The 24,276-nt window shown below is 33.8% G+C and overlaps 1 protein-coding gene across 5 annotated transcripts in view; it reads right to left on the minus strand.

The window, feature by feature from the left end:
• Positions 1 to 24,276, minus strand: part of LOC118268615 (terminal nucleotidyltransferase 5C) — a 257,875-nt gene that overhangs the window by 189,689 nt on the left and 43,910 nt on the right. For 4 of the 5 annotated variants that reach the window (XM_035583165.2, XM_035583166.2, XM_035583163.2 and 1 more), the window contains exon 2: positions 8,034 to 8,488. In XM_035583165.2, coding sequence (XP_035439058.1) covers positions 8,034 to 8,393 — 360 coding nt within the window. In that variant the 5' untranslated portion in view covers positions 8,394 to 8,488. Of the gene's footprint in view, positions 1 to 8,033; positions 8,489 to 10,054; positions 10,178 to 24,276 lie in introns of those variants that run through there. The other variant, XM_050706442.1, reaches the window with a different exon arrangement.

Genomic DNA, 24,276 nt, shown 5'->3' on the forward strand with positions numbered 1-24,276 from the left:
TAAGATGAAACATTATAAATGTATTAAGCAGATATTACCGCATCAGGTAATACGCATGTGCCAGTTTCATAACTTACTTGAATAAAAAATCTGATATTTATGAATTATGGCGCTTAACAACACGCATTCTAGTCCCTGGGGGTATAGGCAGAGGCGGATATTATTATATTAGCATGTATGTATACTTTTCACTAAATATGTTATGAATACCAAAATGAATATTGGGCAATCTGAAATACCAGATACAGTGAAATTGGTAATATCAATAATATGTACTTTTAAAATCGTATTGGTATACGTTGTGGTATATATGTAACTACAATAACACTTATAAGACTACAATCTAAAGTAAAACACGATGAAAGTTGGATTAAATGTGCTATGTAACGATGCTATGAAGATGTAACAGCTAAACTATTAAACTATGCGACCATTTCCACCAATACTAAGCTATACCTGTAACTCTGCGAGAGCCACCGCAAAGTAGCTGTTCGAAGAAGATGCACAGCTCAAGTATGTGATGTATGAATAGTAGGGAAACCATCCATCCATGGATGCGTCCATAGCACACATCCATCACACATCTTTCCATATAAAATACATAGCTTAGTTGAGTCCGTTTCCACCAGTGCTAAGCTATATGTACCAATGAATATGATTGGTGGAAGCCAAACGCATCCACAGCAACGTAGCACATCTCTAGTGGAAAAGCACTCTTACACGAGTGACACGTGTTCGCTATTTTCATTCAATGTGTGAAGAAAAAGATAAATTTATGATACGAATTATTAACTTACCTTTTCCTTAAATAAGTTGCTAAGTCGAATTGCCGTCAACTTAGTATATTCGTATTACAATATAACGCTTTTTTTCCTAGAATTTGTAGGCGTAAGGTATACCTAGTTATAGTACACCTTCAATTCAATACAAGTTGTATTAACAGTGTCAATGTTACTAAGTGAACATTACTAAACTCTAACAAATTTCCCGAGAATTCAGGAAATATTAAATAATACTTCAAGAAGTACCAAGTTTACTCCGCATCTTATAGGTATAAAGCTGAAGAGTTTGTTTGTTCGAACACGCTAATTTTCAAAACTACTGGTTTGATTTGAAACATTATTTTATGTGTTGGATAGTTCATAGTTAACGAGAAGGGTTACAGTGTATAAGAAACCGCGCGGGATTTAACTAGTATAATTTACGTATGGAATATACTATTTCTTCCTTTTTTATACCAATGTATGTATCAAGCCAAATTTTCCCATATTCAATAATACACTAAACATCTAATAACACTATAAAAAAATCCAAGAAATAGAAAAAAAAACTCGTTTCCATGGCACTAAGAATAAACAATACAGGAACAACTAACATTAATACTTCGAATATATAAAGTAAATAAATTCTTCTTAGGAAAGAACATATTTTTAGAGGTCCGAGTAAATAAAAAAAAAAAACAGTTACTGAAACCTTAGTAAGTACGGCGCGCCTATTGTCCTGAAATACTGAACAATGTCCTATTTATAGGTCGGACACAAAAGGATTGTTAGACAAGAGATCTTCATGTTCAGAAGTTTGACATTGTGGAAGAATGCTCAGAATTACCACTTCGATAAAGATTGGATGATAAATAAGTCATCGTCATTAGAATCAGCGTTATCAGCCACAAGACGTCCACTGACACGTAGGATTTCCTAAGAAATGTAAATAGTGTTGTCTGTCAGTCTATCCGTCAGTGAACCTAGGTGTTCGTACCATTAGCAATGTAATGTAATTAACAAAACTCTGATTAAGTACAAAATTTATGAAGGGTACATACATTTGAAGTTATTATTAATAAAACATTCATAATTTTATAACTTAAGCCAATAGACTTAAGTTATAGTTATAACCAAAAGGCTATGATAATTTCACTTTAATAACTGTTTTGTTATCTACTGTATTCGGTAAAAAGTGAATTTTTTAGTTAAAATAACTAAAAAAGTACAATGTATGTGCAAAGGAACAACAAACATACATTATTTGTATATTATAATAAAATGGTGGTACTACTGAATATACTTCCAAGTGTAATCTGAAGGCGGTCCAATATTTTGATAGCATTCATAAGAAATATTCAGGGCGAGCTTTCAGGAAAATTAAATTAATATAAGCCGTTAGCTACCTTCTGTGCGGGTCAAGTGAGACTCATTCATGTTTCACAATTCAATCGCAGACTTTAACCTTCCCGGTATTGAAACTAGGTTCAGAAAATCTTAAAGATGGTATCATTTTTTAAGGGATAAGGAATTAAGGTGATGTGGGGGAGAGCTAGATAACACATTAAACGCTGCACAGATCAAAAATGACTGGTGTTTTAGCACAGGTTAGATTTTGCGTTTAACATTTTTCTATTAGTAAATAAAAACTTAGGCAGAAACTTATAATACCATACTAATAATTTTAAGTTAATCATATATCAATAAAATAGTTACACTTTTGGTTTACAGAAAAAAAGGTAATGCATTTTATGAAACCCTATACTAAACTTCATCAATGACACTAAAATCTAGTACCTATAACGCAATATTAAGTATGCACAAATAAATCCAACTTCAATCATTTCCACGAACAATGTTAAGACTCATTGCTTATTCGAAAACTTAGTCAATAACTGAACTTTAAACAGCTTTTCAATCCAAATTCCTATCAGTTGACGTAAGAACGACCTTTGCCTACCATTCACACAGTACCTACTTACAATCTCAAAAACCGTATTGTAACAAATTGACACACATATTGAATGTAAGTGTAAAATGCAATGCAACCTCTCATTTCAAATGTCGAAATCGAAAAAAGACGAGTAGCCAAAGAGATTGTTAAAGAAAAAGATTCTAAGGTCGTGTACACATTGGTAATGTCGAAAGTCAACGACAATGCGAATAAATTAGAGAGATTGTCGCGATTACACCCGCATCGATTTTTGCAATAACGATCACGGATATCGATTTGCTATTAGTTTGGTAGCGGCGTAGCAACTGAAGTTTGAATAAAATTAAATGTGAATAAAACTCAACTCAAATGAATTAAACAAAGAAACATTATGTACTTAACAATGTTAACTGTTGTCTTAATTTACAATGAAGCTATAATTTCATACTAATTGAATGATAATACAAATATGTAGGTATGTATACTAATAAGTAAATAAAAGCTCATGATCATTTTGCAATGAAACATTAAAACGTTACTTAGCAAATTCACTACAGAAATGTAATTCTAACACAAACTTTTCGCTAACATTTGACATTGACACTTCGATCACTTATCGTAAATTAAAATGTCGTCATCTCCCCATCCCATTCCATTCTATTTCGATATTCGGCAAACATCATTGTGTACTAGGCCGTACGATGCATCGAGATTGCCGGTCATTGCATAAGCTACATTCCCCGTTCTAACATCACTATTGCTCAACTAGTGAATTCTATATGCAAACTATACTTTTTAAAAATTACGTCAATGAGGGCTATCGGTGCTGTGCTAACCAGATAGCGCTAATGTAACCTAGCTAGCGAAGATAGCGCTAGTGCCAAACTATTGTACAGTCAATATTGACAGCTACATTGATTGGACAAATACTACACCTTACGCTATATTAGCTCTATGTCTTGTAACAACAACTTCAGTTTTTTTTATTTCAAAATGACTACTTCAATACCTAAGCTATAACTGAAACCTAGGTTTAGAAAGTATAAGAACTGTATCCTAATTATGGATTGATTAAAGTCCATAAAAATGTATAGGATGTAAACGGAACGCTCCCAAAAACCGCAAACAGGTGATGGTAAAAACTAGTTTTATTTTCAGATTATTAAGGATTTCATGTAATAATAGTTGTAATCAACTGCTTAGGGCAGATGACGCATGAATAACACGAAAGTAAATAAAATTATAAAAAAGAAAAATGCGTTTTTCGGTAGCGTTCCGTTTATCCCCTGTGCATACTATGTTATGACGCGTAATAAAGAGAAACAATATCAGAGCTAAAAAAGTAATCAATAGTTATTTAAGGTACTGCTAGCGAATACAATAAATTATACAAACATTCCTCAAAATTCTAAAACAAATCAAATACAGTAACACAGCTAAATAGATCCCTAAGTAAGTACTAAATACGTTCACCATCGGTACCTATTCTCAAAGCTCTGGGCGCCATGATGAAAGGCGATGACGTAACGATATTGTGCCCTAGTTCGACGTTACATCTTAGCAAACGCCATTGGATTAATGCTGTCGCGTACCGATACTGTAGCAAGCTACGCAACAACTACAACGATACGTGTAATGTCTAGACATTTGTAAATTTGTTTGCCCTTTTCTCTCTATAGCTGAGATAACACAATTAATCGGTAAAACAATGTCCTTTTTTTAAGGGGGGACAATCATCTAATGACTTCTTCCTTGGGCGAGGCGAGAGGGAGTGTAACTTACTCTTACCGACTTAAAACTGCCCTATCTTAATCCTGCTTTTCGAACCAGAGCCTTGGTAAACCCGCTAGGTAGCCCGTAGCATGGTAAAATAGTAACTGTTTGCTTCTAAAACTGCAATAGATTGTGCTTTATCACACTACCTAACAGCTGAATAATAAGGTAAAACCTCGAGCCAATAGAAAACTAGAAAAAGGAGGAACTAATATAAGTATAGCACGACAATTAATGTAAAGATAATTAAATTCAGAATTTAATAGAACCTACGCCTAAACAAACTCTTACTTTAAAGCAAAACACATAAAATCCGCATCTAAAAAACCTAGCACTTTATATTCAGCACTACAACTGACACAATTAGGTCTAAAATTGCGTCGCTATACACATAAAAGTGAACCGCGATCCACCTGTACTTTGATGACATCATATAACAAAAACTGGTTTACGAGATGGTCTCCGGTCAGACGATGAATGTAAAACCAGAAATACCGCATCCACTGGACGCGGCGTTACACTGGCTGGTTCCTATGTCTCGACGATGAGACTCCAAACAGTGCGAGTTTGTTTCACTAACGCGATTGACATGTTTATGACGTTTAAAGCTCTGATTGGCTGCTACAAATTAATCAACCAATCAGAGGGTTAAATGTGGCAACGTTTTAATCACGTTAATGTAAAATTAAATCACACTTATGTCCCTGTGATTGGTTCAGATAAGCTTCTGCAAAAATCGAATTCATGAATTACAGTAGTATTGATACAGAGGGGACAGATTTCGATCGCACGTTATTTTATCCGCAATATGAAGATAGCTTTATTTTTATAATCTTTAATTTATGCAAAATCTTCTATCATCTTCAAAATTTGCGGTCACGAGACGTGCTTTAAACTAATACAATATCGATATTCACAACTTACTAATATACGGATATCAATAAGAAAAGTGTCACAAGTTCTATCATAGTTTTCATAATATAAGTTTTTAAACTGACATAGTCACTAACACTAACATTAGAAATTAAGACGGGATATTTACCATGTTTATTTATGTCTATGAGTTATATTGCAAGCGCCATGATCACGGATGAACTCATTTGTGATCATGGCGCTTGCAACAGTCTTAAGTTCTAATGTTAGTTTTCATAAAATAAAACTTCGAGAAGACAATAAAAAAAATGTAAACAAGAACAAAGCATCATACAACAATTGCATTAAAAAAAGCGAACCTTTTCTTAAACCGTTGATACACATAGCACAACTTTCTTTATCAATCCCAACGATCTAACTCACAAAACGGTGGAACAAAAGCTAACAGGCATTACGTAATACTAATATAATCCATCTCGAGTCTCAACAGCATTAAGAGAAAGGTACCGATTCAGTAGAACACACGTTTTGTAACAATGTTACTTTTATATAACTGTTTTATGCCGTATCTTTAGCTAGGAATATGGACGCGACTCTGCCTGTAATATTCCTTAAGAAGAAAGGGGAATAAATTGTAATTTCTATACTTGATTTTTTTTAATACGTGTATAAGAATCGTGTTGTTTATCTTATTATAAAAAACTGAAGAGTTTGTTTGTTTAAACGCGCTAATCTTCGTCTGATAGTCCATTTATCGACTGACTACTTTTAAAACATCACGCTACGGTCAATAGGAGAAAAGCGGGTGAAACCGGAAGTAGCTAGTCTCTTCATATCAGTCAAAAGTTTATGACTAGCTTTTCAGTCATTAATTTCTAAACGTAAAATCAATAACCTGTATTGACGATCTCATCTATATTCTTACCAAAACTCATTGAATACGGTTCAGCGATTCAGGTGTTAGAGTGTAACAAACAAACGAATATAAACATACACTATTTTAATCTGACTTAGAAACAACCTACATCGAAACATTTTATCATCTTATAAAACAGATGAAAGGCATAAAATACTGTGTATACTGCTTATTATACGTTAAGTAAACATTTCCCAATAAATTCTTCAGTATACGTAACTTAATCCTTTTTCTAATTAGAAATAATTTATTACACTATTGCAATTGCATTCCTAGCTGATATGTAATTATAAAATAAGCCGCAAGACGGTCCATTGCAAAAACTTTAAATTAAAAACTAATATAACTAACTCATTTATTCCACTTAGGATTAAAAATAGATATGTATGCAAGCACGCTTTGCATTGCTAATTAAAATCTCAGTAAATGTGAATTTTATGCATAACATTTTTATCTTGGATACCTTTTTTAAATAACTGTTCGTGTTAAATTAATATTCAGAGAAAAGGATATTCTCTACGTCGTTTTTGAAGTGAGGTGGTAATCGATAGTAATTTATAATATTTTTTGTATTTTTTCAACTTTATAACAAAAAGATATCTTTATAGCTAGCTAGCTTCTGCCAGAGCGGCTTCGCCCGCGTTCCCGTGAGATAAATAGTCCTATAACTCAAGTCACCTCATACCCTAAAAGGGTATCACCGCATATCTGTATACCAAATTTCATCAAAATCCATTCAGTGGTTTCAGCGTGATTGACGGACAAGCATCCAAACAAACTATTCCAATAATAATACCGGTGTGATAGACTAGGTTTAGGACGATGGTAGTTGGTAATACGATGACGTCTGATAGGAGAATGTACAAAAACTTATATTGCGCTTACTCCACTAAGAGTAGAAAAAAAATTAGGTAAACCGTAACAATTCGAAAGTAATTTCACAGAATATTGCTAAAGCAATAGTTTCAATTGGTTCTGTATTCATTATTCCGTCTTTGTCAAGAGATCGTACGGAAATAACTCCGTTCTAATTGAGAGAACAAATGCTATGCATTACAATGTGAAACGTAAGATCGCTTACTATCTATGCGTCCCTGGTACACGACGAATGATCATCCAATATTTTATTGAGAAGAAGAATACATGAACAGAGTATACTTCTTATTATATTTTAGTTAAATTTTAAGTAAATACGTGAATAAAATATCAATGACCAGTACATTATTATAACATATTCGTTTATAAAAAAAAACAAATACTAAATGGTCTCAATAAATAAGTAAATACTTGATTTACTTTATAAGTAAACTCATCGACCATTATTAAAAGCACATGACATGTGAAAAATCCGCGAAAACATGCCGTATAAAGCATATTGTTTTTTAACACAGATATTGTATAAGTATAATCTCGTGACCTGTTTCCTATAATCCTATAAGTTCTTAGAAAGACAATACAACAATAAACATGTCGTGTTTATTACTCTAAATAAATCGTGCAAAAACTAATGTCTAGTATATCCTTACGGAACATTACTTCTGTTGTCCGCTAACATTTCCGTGTACTTAAACAATATGGTTGTATTTACTCTTGTCGAGTACGCGATGGCAGCACGTGAAGCTACCCAAAACGGTGTTATTGCTTCAAAGAAGATTATCGCTTATTTTCTTTGTAATAGAGTCGAAAATCTGTTAATTATAAGTTGATAACTTTATTTGCTGGTGTCTTTGCCAGGGTGTTACGTTAAAAATAAAGGTATAATAACTAAGTGACTGACCTGAACGAGAGCATCCATGGCCAGGCGCTCGATGTCCACGTTGTAGAAGCTGAGCTGCGGTACGTGCCGCCGCCTCGGACGAATGTCATCGTAATACGCCACCACATCGTTGATCGACACCACGGGACAGTCATCGGCGACACTACAGCCACTGCTCACCCCATCCACACCACTGTCAGAGTCTCCTTCACCCCCAAAACCTTCCTTCGAATCCCTACGATCCCCATAACTTTGTTCAGACCCCTCTTGGTAACCAGACTCAATCATCTCGTCTGGGGCAATGATGTCGGGGATCTTTGTCGTCTCGTAATCGTAACCGAGGTCATCGTCCACGGGGTCGATTTCGAGAACGTCGGCCATCTTTAATTTATTTAAAACGCGAGTGAAAATTTGTGGTATTTATCGTTCACTGACTACTACATGCTGGTACGGGGGACTTGATCACTGGTAGCGCCCTGTGGACAAAACGAAACAATAAGTACACATTCCACACAAACATAATATTCTACACACTATTTAAGCCAAGCGTAAGCACTGCAGGATACTTTAAAAGTACAAAGATATGACATTGAAACTTTTAAATATTTTAAAGATTGACAATCGCAAAAATAAATTCCGCATAATTACACGCTTGAACAAATCAATCACACGGCTGCCAAAGTTCGTACCATAGGACATAATATCCACAAACAGTAATAACCAGTTTTAAAATGATGTCACGAGACTTGGAGCTCTGCATAAAAAGTCGCAACCGGCCACAGGCAAATATCGACGTATCATAACAAACCACACCCACATTTGTCCAACGTTTGCCAAATGAACCAATACGCCAACTTATAAAGCGAAGATGACCCGAAGATGACAAATTGGGTCCAATTCAAAGTCAATTCGTTGCAAATTCTTCGTAAGTAAACGGAAACGTCCAATCCATTGTGGAATTGGGAATTAATGCTTGTAAACTGTGGAAGTGCATTGAGCAGTTTTTCTAGAACTGATACCTATAACCTGAGGAAACGAAGGTCAAGCAAACTAAGGAGCTGATTCTCGAAATCCCCTGATTATCGATGAAAATAATGGCAACAAAGATAAAGGCATACAAACCCTTATTCCCGTATAAGACATATAATAGATACTAGATTAAATAATAGATTTTAAAATACAAGTATCAGACACCCAGACGATGCTTACAAACGCTAGCAATCCACAGAAAGAACAAGCCCTTTGAGATATACAAGAGAGCCTTAATCTAAAAATGCACAAGACCAAATAAAGCGAAAACTACTGAGTTTATTTTATCAAAAGCGACAAAGATAATCGGATTCGAAGGGCAGAGGAAGGAGATCAAAGGAATAAGGAAAACATAGGAAACTTTGAAATAGGTTAAGCTGGGAACAGTGTGATCAATAGTGTGAGTGTCCGGATTCTTATCTCACTGTAACCATATCTTAAGGATACTGCTCTCCTAAAAGTATGTAAGTTGATGTGTTAATTGTAGCTCAGAATAACGTATGATCATTAATAAATATACAGGTATATAAACTGTATAATAATGATAACTAAGACAAAATATTTACAACTTAAATGAAGAATCACTTAAAGCGTTGTAAAAATAATCCTTATCGGAGTCGTAAGGTATGGTGCCCAAAAGACTGGCAGCATTACCACGTTGAATGGCAATGCTTAACCTTTGACCAAGGTAGGCTTAAGTAACAGGCTCGGTCACCTGAAGGTGTCAACCATCATCTTTACAATATCATTATATCTATATTAGAAGTTTCTTTACAAATTGGTACAATAGTACCAGTTATCACATGAGACTATTTTGAAACAAAAACAAGCAATTGGGGCAAAACACAAGCCTCATTCTTCTAACCAAAATTCCTATAAGATAAAGTCACTTTCCAAACAAAATCTGTTCAAAAATGAGTCCATGGAACAGCTGGTTTTCGCTTCAATAATACAATAGGAAACTAACCTAACACAGTACCGTAAACACAGACTTGCTAAGTAAAACTACAAACCTTCATAAAAATCTTCCACAGCCTGCCACATTTCACATAATATATGTGTAACACAAAGCAATTTGTAGTACATAACAATCAACGATATTGAATTATTCTCATTATAACTTATTTGTGTGATAAAAGAAGGTGAGACTATGTAAACAAAGCGTATATTGACGTATGCGATAGACAATTGACATTTGAATCCGTGGAGTATTCTTCCATGGAGATCTTTATTTCATTGTAGAAGTCTTTATATGGTTACGTGGCGCCACCCATTTTTGTGAAGTTGTAAGTAAATGTTAAATGCTGCAATGAGCGATAGTGTATTAGGTATTAGTGCTAGAGGATTTTTTACTAGAAGTGGTTACTTTATAAATATTATACAAGCTTTTCTGTTCATAAACATTACAATATTTCTGCCAGAAGATCATTCAGGCCTGAAATCATTTACGTGTTTACTCAGAGCTAATTTTATTTAGGGCTTGATCTTACTGAACCATGGTCCTCCATAACTTTTTTTAACTTTTTTTAATCATCCAATAACTTCACCCGCCTTGGGCAAAGCAAGAGGGAGTGCCAGACTCTTACTGACTAAAAACCACCCCGTTCCTACTCCTGCTTTTCGAGCTAATAACGAAATATGTTCAAATAAGACGCTCAATCGACTCATAACAACTTTTATAAACCTATAAGATTAACAAAAACAACAAAACCCCATTTATATACCTACTACAAAACATAAACAAACAAAAACCAGAACTGATCCACAACTAATTTCACTACCAAACGAAAAAAAGGCAAACAAACTCGTAGTACTTTCAATTTCATCTGACCACTACTATCACTATCCGTAGTCAAACAGTGTCACTTTCGCTGTGCCCCGCAACAAGTGACCTCGTGCGGGGTCAATGACATACTCCACCAGATTTGGAACGATCCGAACTTGTAGAACTCATCAATGGGCTATGACGAACTTAAACATGTTTTTAGGTTATGAGGAAAATATTATTTTTTTTTGTATACTAGGAAACGTGTCATCTGATGGTAAGCAATCGCCGCCGCCCATAGACACTTGAAACACCAGAGGCGTTACAAGTGCGTTGCCGGCCTTTTGGGGGTTAGGAATTTAAGGGTTGTTGGGGAACCGGGAATTGGGAAGATTGGGAAGGTTAACTTAATCTTCACACCTATTATCCTAGTAAGGAAAATGTGTGTGAAAGTTTGTACGTTTGTTGCGCGATTACGCAAAAACTGCTTAAGAGATTGTAATATTTTTTGGCGTATAGATAGATTATTATCTAAATTATTAAGATATACATGTGATTACGTATGTATATTTAGACGGAAGTATTAGAAAGATATTATTATACTGCTTTTATGGAACAGAAGTTTGTGGTTGACAGCTGGTCAAGTTGCATAGAAGTCGATAGTGGATCATGAGGTCACGAGGTCTCATAGTACCACGGAGTGGGTTACTCTCATTGAGGTTGATGTCGTCATCGATGGCTGTGGTCATTAAGAGATCTGCATTATTTAAGAATTAGTGGTAAGAATTTGTGGTTTACCGTGGCTATACTATTTATTTACCAAAAAACTTTGGTGCCTTAATAACTACTTCAGATTTTTATATGCTCCAAAAAGATTTAAAGATCCTACGAATTGCTACCTATATGTTGAAGTTATCTGAATCGTTTTTTGTTTATTTTTATTCGTTTCGATATAATTTAATCATTTATAAGCACAGCCAATCAACAAACTTGATTTTTGATCCCGTTTTTTTATGGAATTGGTGGCAAACGAGCGGACGGGTCTCCTGATGGTAAACGATCAGCGCCGCGCATGGATATTGGACACCCGCAATACCAGAGGAGTTACAAGTGCGTTGCCGGCCTTTTAATAAGGAGTACGCTATTTTCTTAAAGGTTTGAAGGTCGTATTATGAACTTTTATCTTCTTAAAGCTAACACATTCGCCTCTTAAGTAAATCTATAGTTAGGTGAATGAAATCATTATATGTTTAAACGAGTTATGTTATACAATAGTCGAGGTGGGGATGATTATAATGCGATCGGACGGAATTTAGAAAGGTTTGCTAATTCAGAATTACCTCAAACGTAGCAACCTCGATTTTCTTAACATTTTATGTAATAACTTCAATGTATGCAATATTATAAACTATTAAGGATATTGGATACAGATTTTGTGTGCAAAATCTTACTTTTAAGGGAGATTTGTAATTTGTTGTTAGGTATTTACTAAACATTTTTTTATAGAATAGGTGCAAACAAGTAGCCGGATTGTTCTTACATTAACTCATACATCGGGTTTAGGATAATTTACCCTGAGAGCAAACGACGTTTTCTTAAGATATGGAAGCATGGAAAAATGGACTTCATGTGTATTTAACGTAACGAATAAATGTTACTATGTATATATTTTTTTTTTAAATGAAAAAATCTGTATATTAAACGTAACAAAATGATTAATGGCTTGATGAATAAGTAAAAAATAATAACCATCTGTGTCTTTTTTGTAGGTATCCTATGTATGTATGACTGCAGTATGACAAATACATGTTTCTCACAGAAACCGCAATTGAAAACTAACCACAAATTAATTACGATTAATAAGAATTGCAACAATATGTTTTTAATGCAGATATGCAGTAGCGCTTTCTGATAAACCTGAATCTTAAAACTGCGATCACAACCCGGCTCCAAAGCGGCGCGATTATGGCAAAATCTCTTATGTAGAAGAGGCACATAGTCCTCTCAATGGACTATCACGTCTATCAGAGCGTGTTACCCTCTGGTCGCGGTGAATTGTGTAGTGATCTATGATGATGATGATGATACTATGATCCACAATAAAGAAATTTGAATTTGTATTTGAATTCCTGTAAGTTTTACTCATGAAGGTAATATATTATTTGTAACTATCACCATACTACTTACCATATTCTATTGGTACATAAAAGAAAAAAAAGGAAAAATATTAATGTTAAATTAATGCATATATCGGCACTTAACAATCTTGAACCGCAGTTCCAATTCCTCTAAACCTATTGTTCCAACCTAATAAAAGTATGAATGCGATCCACGGAAGTTGTGCCCGGGGTGTCAGCATGGCGCACTTGTTGCGTGGCTCGGGAAGCCAACCTTGACACAATAACTGGGTCACAACTGCTTACACCCTGTGTGTACGTGGCGCTGTAGATATATTGCTATGGGAGCATCTGTTTGTTCGACATATTGTGTGTATTGAAGGTAAGTTCCTTGTTTGGGAAAGGATTAATATTTAATAATGTTTTTTTTTTTATTTGAAATGTATGAGTGTGTGTTTAATGAAGGATATATAGACTAGGTCACTATTTTTCATTAAATAATAAATCATCTTTGCTTTAGTTTGTAATAACTATTTTGTACTTAAATGCCTTTGTGTTAAGATCGCTTTTAACCATGATATTTTTACTATAGGTACTATAGTAAATAAATAAATGTATGTCCCATCGAGACTAAAAACCCTTCTATAAAATATTTACCAGTAAACTTCCAAACAAAATTTAAATATTCAATGCTATCCCAAAGTGATACTTCTGTCCTTCAACACAAGGTGTTCAGGGTTGCCACTTGTTGCATTATGGCTTTCTTATTGGCGCCGAGTCACCTTGCCGTATTGAAAACATCGGGGAAATGTTTTGTTTGTATCACGAAGGAAAGCATTTTGTTATTCTTAAGGCTTTGGAAACATTTTCGGATTTACTGTAGAGAAAAGATTGGGAAAACAGTGTCCATAGAATTCTGGAAAATAGGACGACATCGGGTATTCGATGCTATTTATAAATTTCACGTGAACCTTTTTTGACTTACACGTTTTTCCTTAGTACCCACTTTAAATATCGAAGTAACCTTTCTACTTTACACCACCTTCTATCTTTTAATTATAAAAAGAATGAATGCATGCAAAAACAGTTCTTATAACACCAAATACAAAACTAGAGCGAAACAAAATCCAATAAAATAGCAAACAGAATAACAGAGAGCGAATCGAACACACACAAACAAACATTTCAAAAAAGGAACAAAACTAGGTTCGTATTGGAAAATACAAGCTAGAACCGAAGTTCCAATATTTACAAGTGTGTGTCTAACAGTTGTAATGAAAAGTGCGCGCTGATTGGTTGAAAAAAGTTCGTTCGACCGAATGTTGACGAGTTGTTCCGAAACCTTTCGGACCGTGAAAATGAAAAGTTGCCGCCATGTTTGTTTGTTCTATTGTAGTCATTTTGATATAGACAGATAAACCAGTCAAAGCTACAACTTTATCTCTGTACATAAAAATCAATTGCTGTTCGTTAGTCTCGCTAAAACTCGAGAACGGCCGGACTGATTTGGCAAATTTTGGTCTTGAATTATTTCTGGAAGTCCAGAAAAAACAGGTTTTAAAGGTGAGAAAAGAAAATGTTTCATGGGTTTCATTGTTTCATTGATAAATTACTGTAAGGAATTCGATAGTTTATAAAAACAATTAGCCGAAGAAAAAAAAGCGATTTATCAAATTCTGGCTTTGATCTTATTCGTCTAATAACATTTTATTTGTTCGAAACTACATTATAATCAATAATTTAATATTATAATTAACCAAACACGCCCGTTTCGAGGAAAACGTTATACATCAAGTTTTCGCCAATTATGTTATTCGTGCTTTGAAAGTAATTAATTTCAGTTCAATTATAAAGTAATAGGTCATTGAAATATTCTTTAATATATTTATAGAAAAAACTATCGTCGCTATTAATAGGCTTAGCATATAAGGCTTATTGTATTAAACTTCAATACTACACGTAATGCCACTGTACAATGTACATCTACTTTTCACCATTTGTTTTTATAAGTAAGTACCATGTAATAAGGGGTAAGCCTATTGCCACATGAGAAATTTTCGAAAAATTTATAGAACGCCCAGTAATAACTATGTATCGACCTTGGAAATCGAACTCGATGATCCCTTGCTTGGCAGACGCAATTGCAACCACTCGACCAAGCAGTTAACACGAAGTTATCTTCAGCTGATTAAGAATACTCTCAATCAATAAGCATTCATGAAGAAATTGATCAATGGAAACAAAACTAAATATATAACTTTTTATTTAGTGTTCCTTTATTAACCTGACCGAGATTCATAACAGTAGTAAACACAAATGTATGATCCCAAATCCTAATAATCTTATCATATTTGTAACGAAACAGCAGCCACGATATTTAAAACCCATGTTCGACATAGCACATGTGTCATCGGTACATAAACATTGTCCCACATTCATAATTACAAAACAACATTACAAAAGCATTATTATTACGTCTAATTCGCTAAATCCCACAAACGATTTGTAACGCCTGATAAACCTAAAAATACGCTTTTATCTTTTGCTACTTGGCCACCGGCCAAACTGAGTTCGTTGTCATTTCTGCGACAGACCCACTCCTAACTCTCATTACATAAAGTAACATGTTACTGTATCCCCATCAATGGAAAATAGACTTTGTTGTATCGGATTAGGAGTAGTTTTCGAACTTAGGATAACGTAAAACGCATTGAGTTTTGGCATAATGCCACCTGTTGCATTCAGTAGCAATTGTTTTTTGTAGATTTTCTGCTTCCGCACTTTTAATGTCTAGTTGAACATTTCCATGTTTTGTGATTCAATTAAAAGCTTATTTATACCTATTTAAGGTAGTTTTTACCTTGTTGTCCTTTTCAAGATAATTGTCATAAAAAGTATATTGTATGCTACTGCACACTGTATCTGTCGTTATTTCGTTTCGCCGTCCCGGCAGTAAGCGGGTTGGTGGCCAAACGCTATAATATACTACTAGTTTTTCTTTAGCCTTTCAGGGCTTAGACTTATTTTATTTATGTAAAACTTCTGTTTATATTTTAGAAGACCTTCTATTCTTCATATCATCCTCAAAAAGCCATTTAAACTTCCTTATAAGTCTAAAATTAAAACACAAACATCAACTATTCACAAACTGTACACAACAACTTACAAATTAGCTTCAAAGTAAAACAATACACACACTTGACAACACATTAAGAGCATACAAAATAATCTCACCAAAATTCCACGCAAGTCACTCGTCACACAGTTTCACAATCGAACAATTAGCGCTATAATGAATTGCATTCAAAGCCAAGGTTATATTTGTGAGCCCGCCTGGCGCCGACCCAACTCTGCTAGCCATTCATCCGGCATTCCCCACTATAGCAGTTTATAGTAGACTTTTATCATAATAATATGTACGGTATGAACATAACCACAGAGTAAAGGTATAAAAATTCTAGGAGTCTAATAAATTAGAAGAGATCCTGACTGAAATTGAAACTTTTTTGTCAAATAAATATTTTGTTTAATAGCTTAGAGATCATACGCTCACTTCTACGCCTTCAATTGCATTATTTATATTTGGGTAATGTGTTTTAATATCCTGAAATGTTAAATTGGCATCGAATTATAGCATCAGAAATGACACCTGATGGCTTGTGATACACTTATCTTCATTGTATTAAAATTAAAACTTTACATTAACATTTTCAAAAAATTGAACTTTATCTATACATATAATAAAATCGTAGAAAAGTGCTGTCTGTACATTGAAAATAAAAATAAAAAAAATAGCAGGGGTTATTGTTATGTCGATGTCGAACCCAAAAATGTAATTAACTTTTTTTTTGTCTGTTTGTCTGTTTGTCTGTTTGTCTGTTTGTCTGTTCGTCTGTGCGCGCTAATCTCAGAAACGGCTGATCCGAGTTGGATGCGGTTTTCACGAATATATTGTGGGATGCTTAAATTTACATTTAGTGTTTGTTTCATGTCAATCGGTTCATAAATAAAAAAGTTATGTCAAATTAAAGAATCACGTCGAACATTCTATGCTTATACCATTAATCTCCGCAACTATTTGACGGATTTGGTACAGATATAGTTTAGAACCTTAGAAAGGACATAGATATATTTTTATTTCAAAAATCAAAAAATAAAATAAAAATAAAAATAAAATAAAAATAAAAATAAAATAAAAATAAAATAAAATAAAATAAAATAAAAATAAAATAAAAATAAAATAAAAATAAAATAAAAATAAAATAAAAATAAAATAAAAAAAATAAAAAATAAAATAAAAATAAAAATAAAAATAAAAATAAAAATAAAAAAAAAAATAAAAAAAAAAATAAAAATAAAAATAAAAATAAAAATAAAAATAAAAATAAAATAAAATAAAAATAAAAAAAAATAAAAATAAAATAAAAATAAAATAAAAATAAAATAAAAATAAAATAAAATAAAAATAAAATAAAAATAAAATAAAAATAAAATAAAAATAAAATAAAAATAAAATAAAAATAAAATAAAAATAAAATAAAAATAAAATAAAAATAAAATAAAAATAAAATAAAAATAAAATAAAAATAAAATAAAAATAAAATAAAAATAAAATAAAAATAAAATAAAAATAAAATAAAAAAAAAATAAAAATAAAATAAAAATAAAATAAAAATAAAATAAAAATAAAATAAAAATAAAATAAAAATAAAATAAAAATAAAATAAAAATAAAATAAAAATAAAATAAAAATAAAATAAAAATAAAATAAAAATAAAATAAAAATAAAATAAAAATAAAATAAAAATAAAATAAAAATAAAATAAAAAATAAATTTATTCCGGACATACAGCGCCATCTATTGTTCAATTTCGTACTTATAGTACGGAATTGAACAATGTCGGGCTGTTCCTATACTCCGTAGATAGATGGCGTTGATCGCGCAATGGTGTAATTACAATTGTTCAGTTCATGTTATTGTTTTAATTCATTGGAAATTTGTTTTTACAAAATAGTAAAAAGCAATGAAAAATATAACATAATACAACTTTTAGTACAAAGAAAACGCTCTAACGGAGTATAGATAATTCTATGTCGATCGTTACACGACTTCGGTTCATGTTATTGTTTTAATTCATCGAAAAAAGTTAACAAATAGTAAAAAGGTATGAAAAAAATTATATCAATATAATTAAACTTTTAGTACAAAGAAAATGCCCGAACGGAGTATAAATAAATAATCCAAGTTGTCTTTATCCTCGATAGATGGCGTTGGGATCGAAATAGATTGCGCTATGGTTTTGTTACAATTATTTGGTTGGGTATCGGCCGAGCGCTTCGGTACTATTGTAGAAAATGTGTATTATCAGTCGTATGATTATTTGTCTGTAGTGGTCCTGCTGTTTCGTATATTCTAAATTGGTTTCGTTGTATTTGTCAATTAATAAGTTTATTTGTTGGGTTTTCCTGGTTTTCTGGTTAAACTTTTTAACGTAGGTTTAGTTTGATATCGATTATTAGTAGTTACTGTAGTTAGTTTTTTTAATAAAATTGTAAGTCTAATTTATAAATTAATTAGATTAGATTTAAGTCGTTTCTTTTAAATTATTTAGTTTAAGCTTGGTTATTATAGCATAAAGGATAGGTTCTAATATAATTTCTTTTTTAATTGTTATAAATTCGTAATTCGTAGCTTTCTTTAGTTTTAAGTTAGTTTTCATCTAAAGTTCGGAAAGATTATAATATTTCTTTAGTTAAAGTCCGTTTTTAAACTATTTTTTCAATGCCCTAAGTGAGTATACATCTATTAAAATCAAACGCAGAGCTCATTATGTTGATTTTTGAAGAGTTCCCTGGAATATCTTCCACATCTCATTTTTGAAGAGATCCCGCGAGATCGGGAACTCATCATCATCATCATCATCATCATCAGCCTATAGCTATGGGAACTATGTGGTTAATCTTTCATAATTATCTACGTAACTAATGCATAGCTTTCAACAGGGGATCTCAGCAACTGTTGCTCTTCAAATAATTGTCTGCCATCTCATTACAATGTGAACTTAAACAGAGACAACTCCCAAATGAAAAGAAAGATTTCAAATGACAAGAAATAAAATTAACAAAAACCTTACTTTCATTGTAATACTAGCTTCTTCTAGCGGCTTCGACTGCGGTACCGTGGGATAAAAAGTTTCCTATCTGTTATTCTAGATTCTAGACTATAATCTGCCCCTCTGCCAAAATTCATTCCGATCACTTTAGCAATTTTGATGTGATTGAGTAACACACATACACACAAACAGTCCAATCTCCTAAACAGCTTAACAGAATCGAATGCAATTAAAATACTCATAGAAATATAAATGTCTATTCGTCACGGATTAAATAATTTAAAAAGCATTAGGTTCGCTGATTTGCATAGGACTGAGTGCATGCCTTTCATTCAGTCTACATTCCGCATACCAGTTTGAATTAAGGGAGACAAACTTGCTAGACGGAATACGAAAGCTAGACAAAATATATTAGTCAATTCGATGTCTAATACCATGGAGTAATACTAAACGATAGAAGATATTACAGCAGGCTGCACGACGTCACCGCGTCTACGCACGCTGCTCATGAAGAAGAGTCCCACTGTGACTTGAAACTAGTAGAGTTTTTCTCAATATATTTACGTGAGTCAATCGTTACTTTTAGTTAATTTTGTATTTTTCTCTATAGTTATTATAAAAATACAAGTATATGTTATACAATAAAATATATGTTTTTTTGACTAAATCATAGTTTTCGGACAAAAAACCTATATTTTTTTATCTTGAAAAGTAAAAATCCAAGTATTTTCTGAATTCTTTTCATAATTCAACGTATTCTAGAATCACAGATTTGAAAACATTTACACTGTCAAAAACCAAAACCCATTCAAAATAATTTAACACCTCTTTAATTTAAAACATTAACTTAAGTAAATATTTATGTTTGTTTAGCTTCCATTTATAGTGCATCTGTAGCAACCAGGCTCCCATTCGATGCGTGTGTTACGTCACAACGGCAGCCTGTTTCGCGAGTCGGTTATCAGCCTTAAGTGTAACCGTTGGGGCAATTCGAGGAAATATACAACCAGTTCTTAGAAACTTATTAACTGGCAGACGAGAGCATTTAGTTCAGATGCAGAGCATTCAGTGACTTCATTTAGTTTTATATCTAGATAATGAATTAAGAACTTTATGTTGTTACTGTTAGGGTTGACAGAAAAACGCGAGGGGAATTGATAATAGTGTGTACCACGGCCTTACAGAAAACCGACGTGAAACAACGCTTACGTTATGTTTCAGTGTATGAGTGTGGTTACTGAAGGTCCAATTACCCCCCTTTGCCATTTTCCCAATCCCTGGTTCTTCAACAACCTTAAATTCCTAACCCATAAAACTTACCAACAGGTGATTCATCTGCTCGTTTACTGGCTTATACCATAAAAAAGAACTTCTTTACAATCTTGAAACTATTCAAATTGCAAATATAGGTATGTACCTACATAAACATACATACACTAATGCAACCTATAACTTTAAACTTTTAATGATAGGAACTTTAACTGTATGCGTAAATAATTAAATAGTTAACGTTGCACCCAGTAATGAAGTTTATAGCGAGATAAGATTATGGAAAACTTGGAGATTGAAGCTTATGATCTTAGTCGGAAGGTTGAAGGTAAGTTTTTTAATAAAACGTTAGGAATATTGTAGTGAATAATTACACTGGAATAGGAGGAAAAACACAAGAACTTGCTCTAAAATGGATGCAACATGTCTAATAGTAATGACTATAATGTTAAGTAACTTCTTTAAGAAAATTTGGCTTTTATAGACCTCGGGTACTGCAGGCGTCCATTAGCTAACTAACATCTCAATCATATTATAAAAAAATATAAGTATCATACATTAGCTTTTCCCGCGTTCCCGTAGGATAAAAAGTAGCCTATATGTTGTGGCGACACATTGACAAGTGACAAGTGACAGATGACAGAAGTCGCACATAGACTATCGACGAGCAAAATCAATGGATGACGTCACAAATATCCTGCATCGCACATACGAAGTTTACATGCGAATTAACACGGATAGAAAATCCCAACGAACAACTGTTGGGCAGAAAGTATGCCAGGTACGATCACCTCGCCTGGTCGGAGGATTCTCCTTTTCTTAGGGATTTATACTCGCTTTTCCCTAAAGTGGTGACCCCCGACGTGATTGAAACCAACCTTCACGGAGCAGATCAGCACCGTCATCCTCATCGTATCTCCCTCACCCAACACTTCTCCGCTGAGCGGTAATCAAGTCGCAGCCAACCAGCATCCTCGGCCTCATCAGGGACCACCACACGCTACATCGAAGATATGCAGCCTGGTTCTTCCCTACGGCCTCATCAGCGTCTAGGCACAGCACTCTCTGCACACGGTCTGAGGACGCCTTCCTCCCGTCAACGCAGACGCCAGCCACTACGCACCTACCCTCGCAGCATCTATTCCCCGACTCACTGTGGGACACTGCGAGCTGCACTACTCCGACTCACTGGAGTACGTATCACCCTGCACCGAGCACCCGGAACTTGGGAAATTCTACACTGGCTCTGGCACCGCTCATCTCAAGCATCGACAGCCGTCTCAACAGGATCGACCTCCGGTCTTGGGGGGGAGTGATGTGGCGACACATTGACAAGTGACAAGTGACAGATGACAGAAGTCGCACATAGACTATCGACGAGCAAAATCAATGGATGACGTCACAAATATCCTGCATCGCACATACGAAGTTTACATGCGAATTAACACGGATAGAAAATCCCAACGAACAACAGTTGGGCAGAATGCCCGCCAAGCGCAACACCTCGCCTGGTCGGAGGATCCTCCTTTTCTTAGGGAACTTTACTCTCTGTTCCCTAAAATGTTATTCCAAATCATAATCTACCCCTGTTCCAAATTCCATCCCGATCCCTTCAGCCGTTTTGACGTGAAAAAGTAACAAACATCCATACCCACAAACTCATAAACCCAACAAAATATGAGTAAATAAGCAATCACTTAATACGAGACCAATCAACGAATCGACGCAGGCGTCGAAAGCAATATGTTTTAAGTTAAAACCATTTAATTGAGAAGTTGTAACCCAAAGCCGAAAGTTGCGAAACATATGTTCCGATTGGTATCCGATCCGTTCCGATATCTCACGAGACTAGCCCAGATAACACGGTTGGTGGACCAGTCAGGTAGGGCAGTGACATGAATTTATCTGTACAGGTACATTATAATTAAAGCTATATGTTCAGAATTTTGATGTGATTTTTTATATGAAACGTTTTCATAAATAAAACAGTTACCAGAATTGCACTGTAATTTCGTTTAGTCTGTGCGTACGCGTCGCGTTCCATAGGAGACTCAAATAGTCATCAGACCACCACAAAAGGGGCCCAGTAGGGTTCATGCCTGATTAGGGAGCTTCGGACTACCTACCAGTTTTACCGGGGCTCCGGCTTGAAAAATAGGAGTAGGAATAGGATGGTTTTTAGTCAGTAAGAGTCTGCACTCCCTCTCGAAAGGCTCATCGAATGATTTGCCCCCTTTAAAAAAAATTGCTTAATAAACTGACTAGGTCACTTATTAAATAGTTTAAGCTAGCTGACTGTCACAACAAGAATCTAAACGAAATAATAGTTTCATAAATGGGGAGTATATTGATAAAAACTGTTCTTCCGAACCTATATATCTAACAATTATAAAACCGACACCACTAAAAATATATATCAAAACTAATTAAACACAGCCCACAATTATATACAAGTCCTTAAGCAAAACGTGGCCGCTGGATACATTTATTAAATACCGTATATAAGGAACTATCACAGGGCGTGCTTAGTCGTTACGAAAGGTACCGACTGCCTTTACTTAGATAGTTAAATTAACGTTATATACCCTTTTATTTATAAACCTTTCTCCTTTGAATGTAGTACATTATATGCTCCTAGTAGTGATTTAGCAATTCGTTGCATAAATTGTTGATAAGTTATCTTTGTATTTAGTTCTATTGATAATTTGTTTGGTAAGCTGCTGGGCTATTGTCAATTCGAAACATTTGAAGTGAGCGCGTTATGAGGATAATCTTGACCAATAATGGTAGCTTAGATGAATCTATATTACTACGGTACAATAAGCCTAAGAGTTTACTTTTTTGGAATGCGTTAATTTCGTCGTATCATGGATGATTTAAAAAAATAATTAACTACATTTTGGTTCTCAAGGATAATCGAATGAAAAGGATAAAAAGTAATGACATATGGTGTTTGAACATTCGTATTGAAATACTAATTAAACCTTTGTAATGAACTTCCAAAATGGAGATTTTTAAACTACCATTAAATACAAAACTTTTAGGCATAAGTCTTATTGTAAAGCCTAAAACCGTTTAGCAATACAAAATGTTACCTTTTCAATACAAAGTTGTGCAATAAAAACACGAAAGAGGTTGACAAATTGCTAATTTTGTTTAGTGTGTGCAATAACTAATTACCATTAGGAACAAAACTGCTGAATAGAGAGAAACTATGATGAACGAGACAGAATTTCATAAAAAACACTTATGCTTATACGTCATTAGAAATGTATTATTGTTTAAAATAGCACAGACATGTGCAAAATATGTGACAGTACGTACTAACTTACGTACGTACTAATTGCTTTTCGACACAAATTTTCTACGCTGTGTTGTTGACTGACTATTAATTCATAGGCACTAGAAAAAGCATTAAAAATATTTCCACCACTTATTTCATTTCACTTCTTTTCTATTATTTTATTTTAACTGCAAGTGACAGCAATAGTAGTACATTTCTCTGCATTACCCTATGGTTGACTCCAGAGCTGCGGACTACCGGGACTCTGGCTCGAAAAGCAGGAGTAGGAACGGGGTTAGTTTTTAGTCAGAAAGAGTCTGACACTCCCTCTCGCCTCGCCCGAAGCGGGAGAAGTAATTGGACGTCTTTCGCCCCTTAACAAAATAACCTATGGTTGACTGTCAGAGAATGCCTTAAGGCATTAAGTCCGTCATTCACAGTTATTTGTGTGAAAAAGATTAAATAAATAATATACTTTTAAATATAAAACTTGTCTGTCTTAATCCTTAAACTCCGAATTTACTTCACTCGTAATTAAAAACCGATAACAACTACCTACTAGGTATCGTAACACTATCTATAAATAAAAGGTCAATCAACTCTCAAGGCCATAAACAAATGTTCTACTACACTACCATGGCTCACAAACTACATACTCCACACACATTAATGTTTAACATCTCATTTC

This window comes from Spodoptera frugiperda, chromosome 29, assembly GCF_023101765.2.
Source record: "Spodoptera frugiperda isolate SF20-4 chromosome 29, AGI-APGP_CSIRO_Sfru_2.0, whole genome shotgun sequence".
Taxonomy (NCBI): Eukaryota; Metazoa; Arthropoda; class Insecta; order Lepidoptera; family Noctuidae; genus Spodoptera; species Spodoptera frugiperda.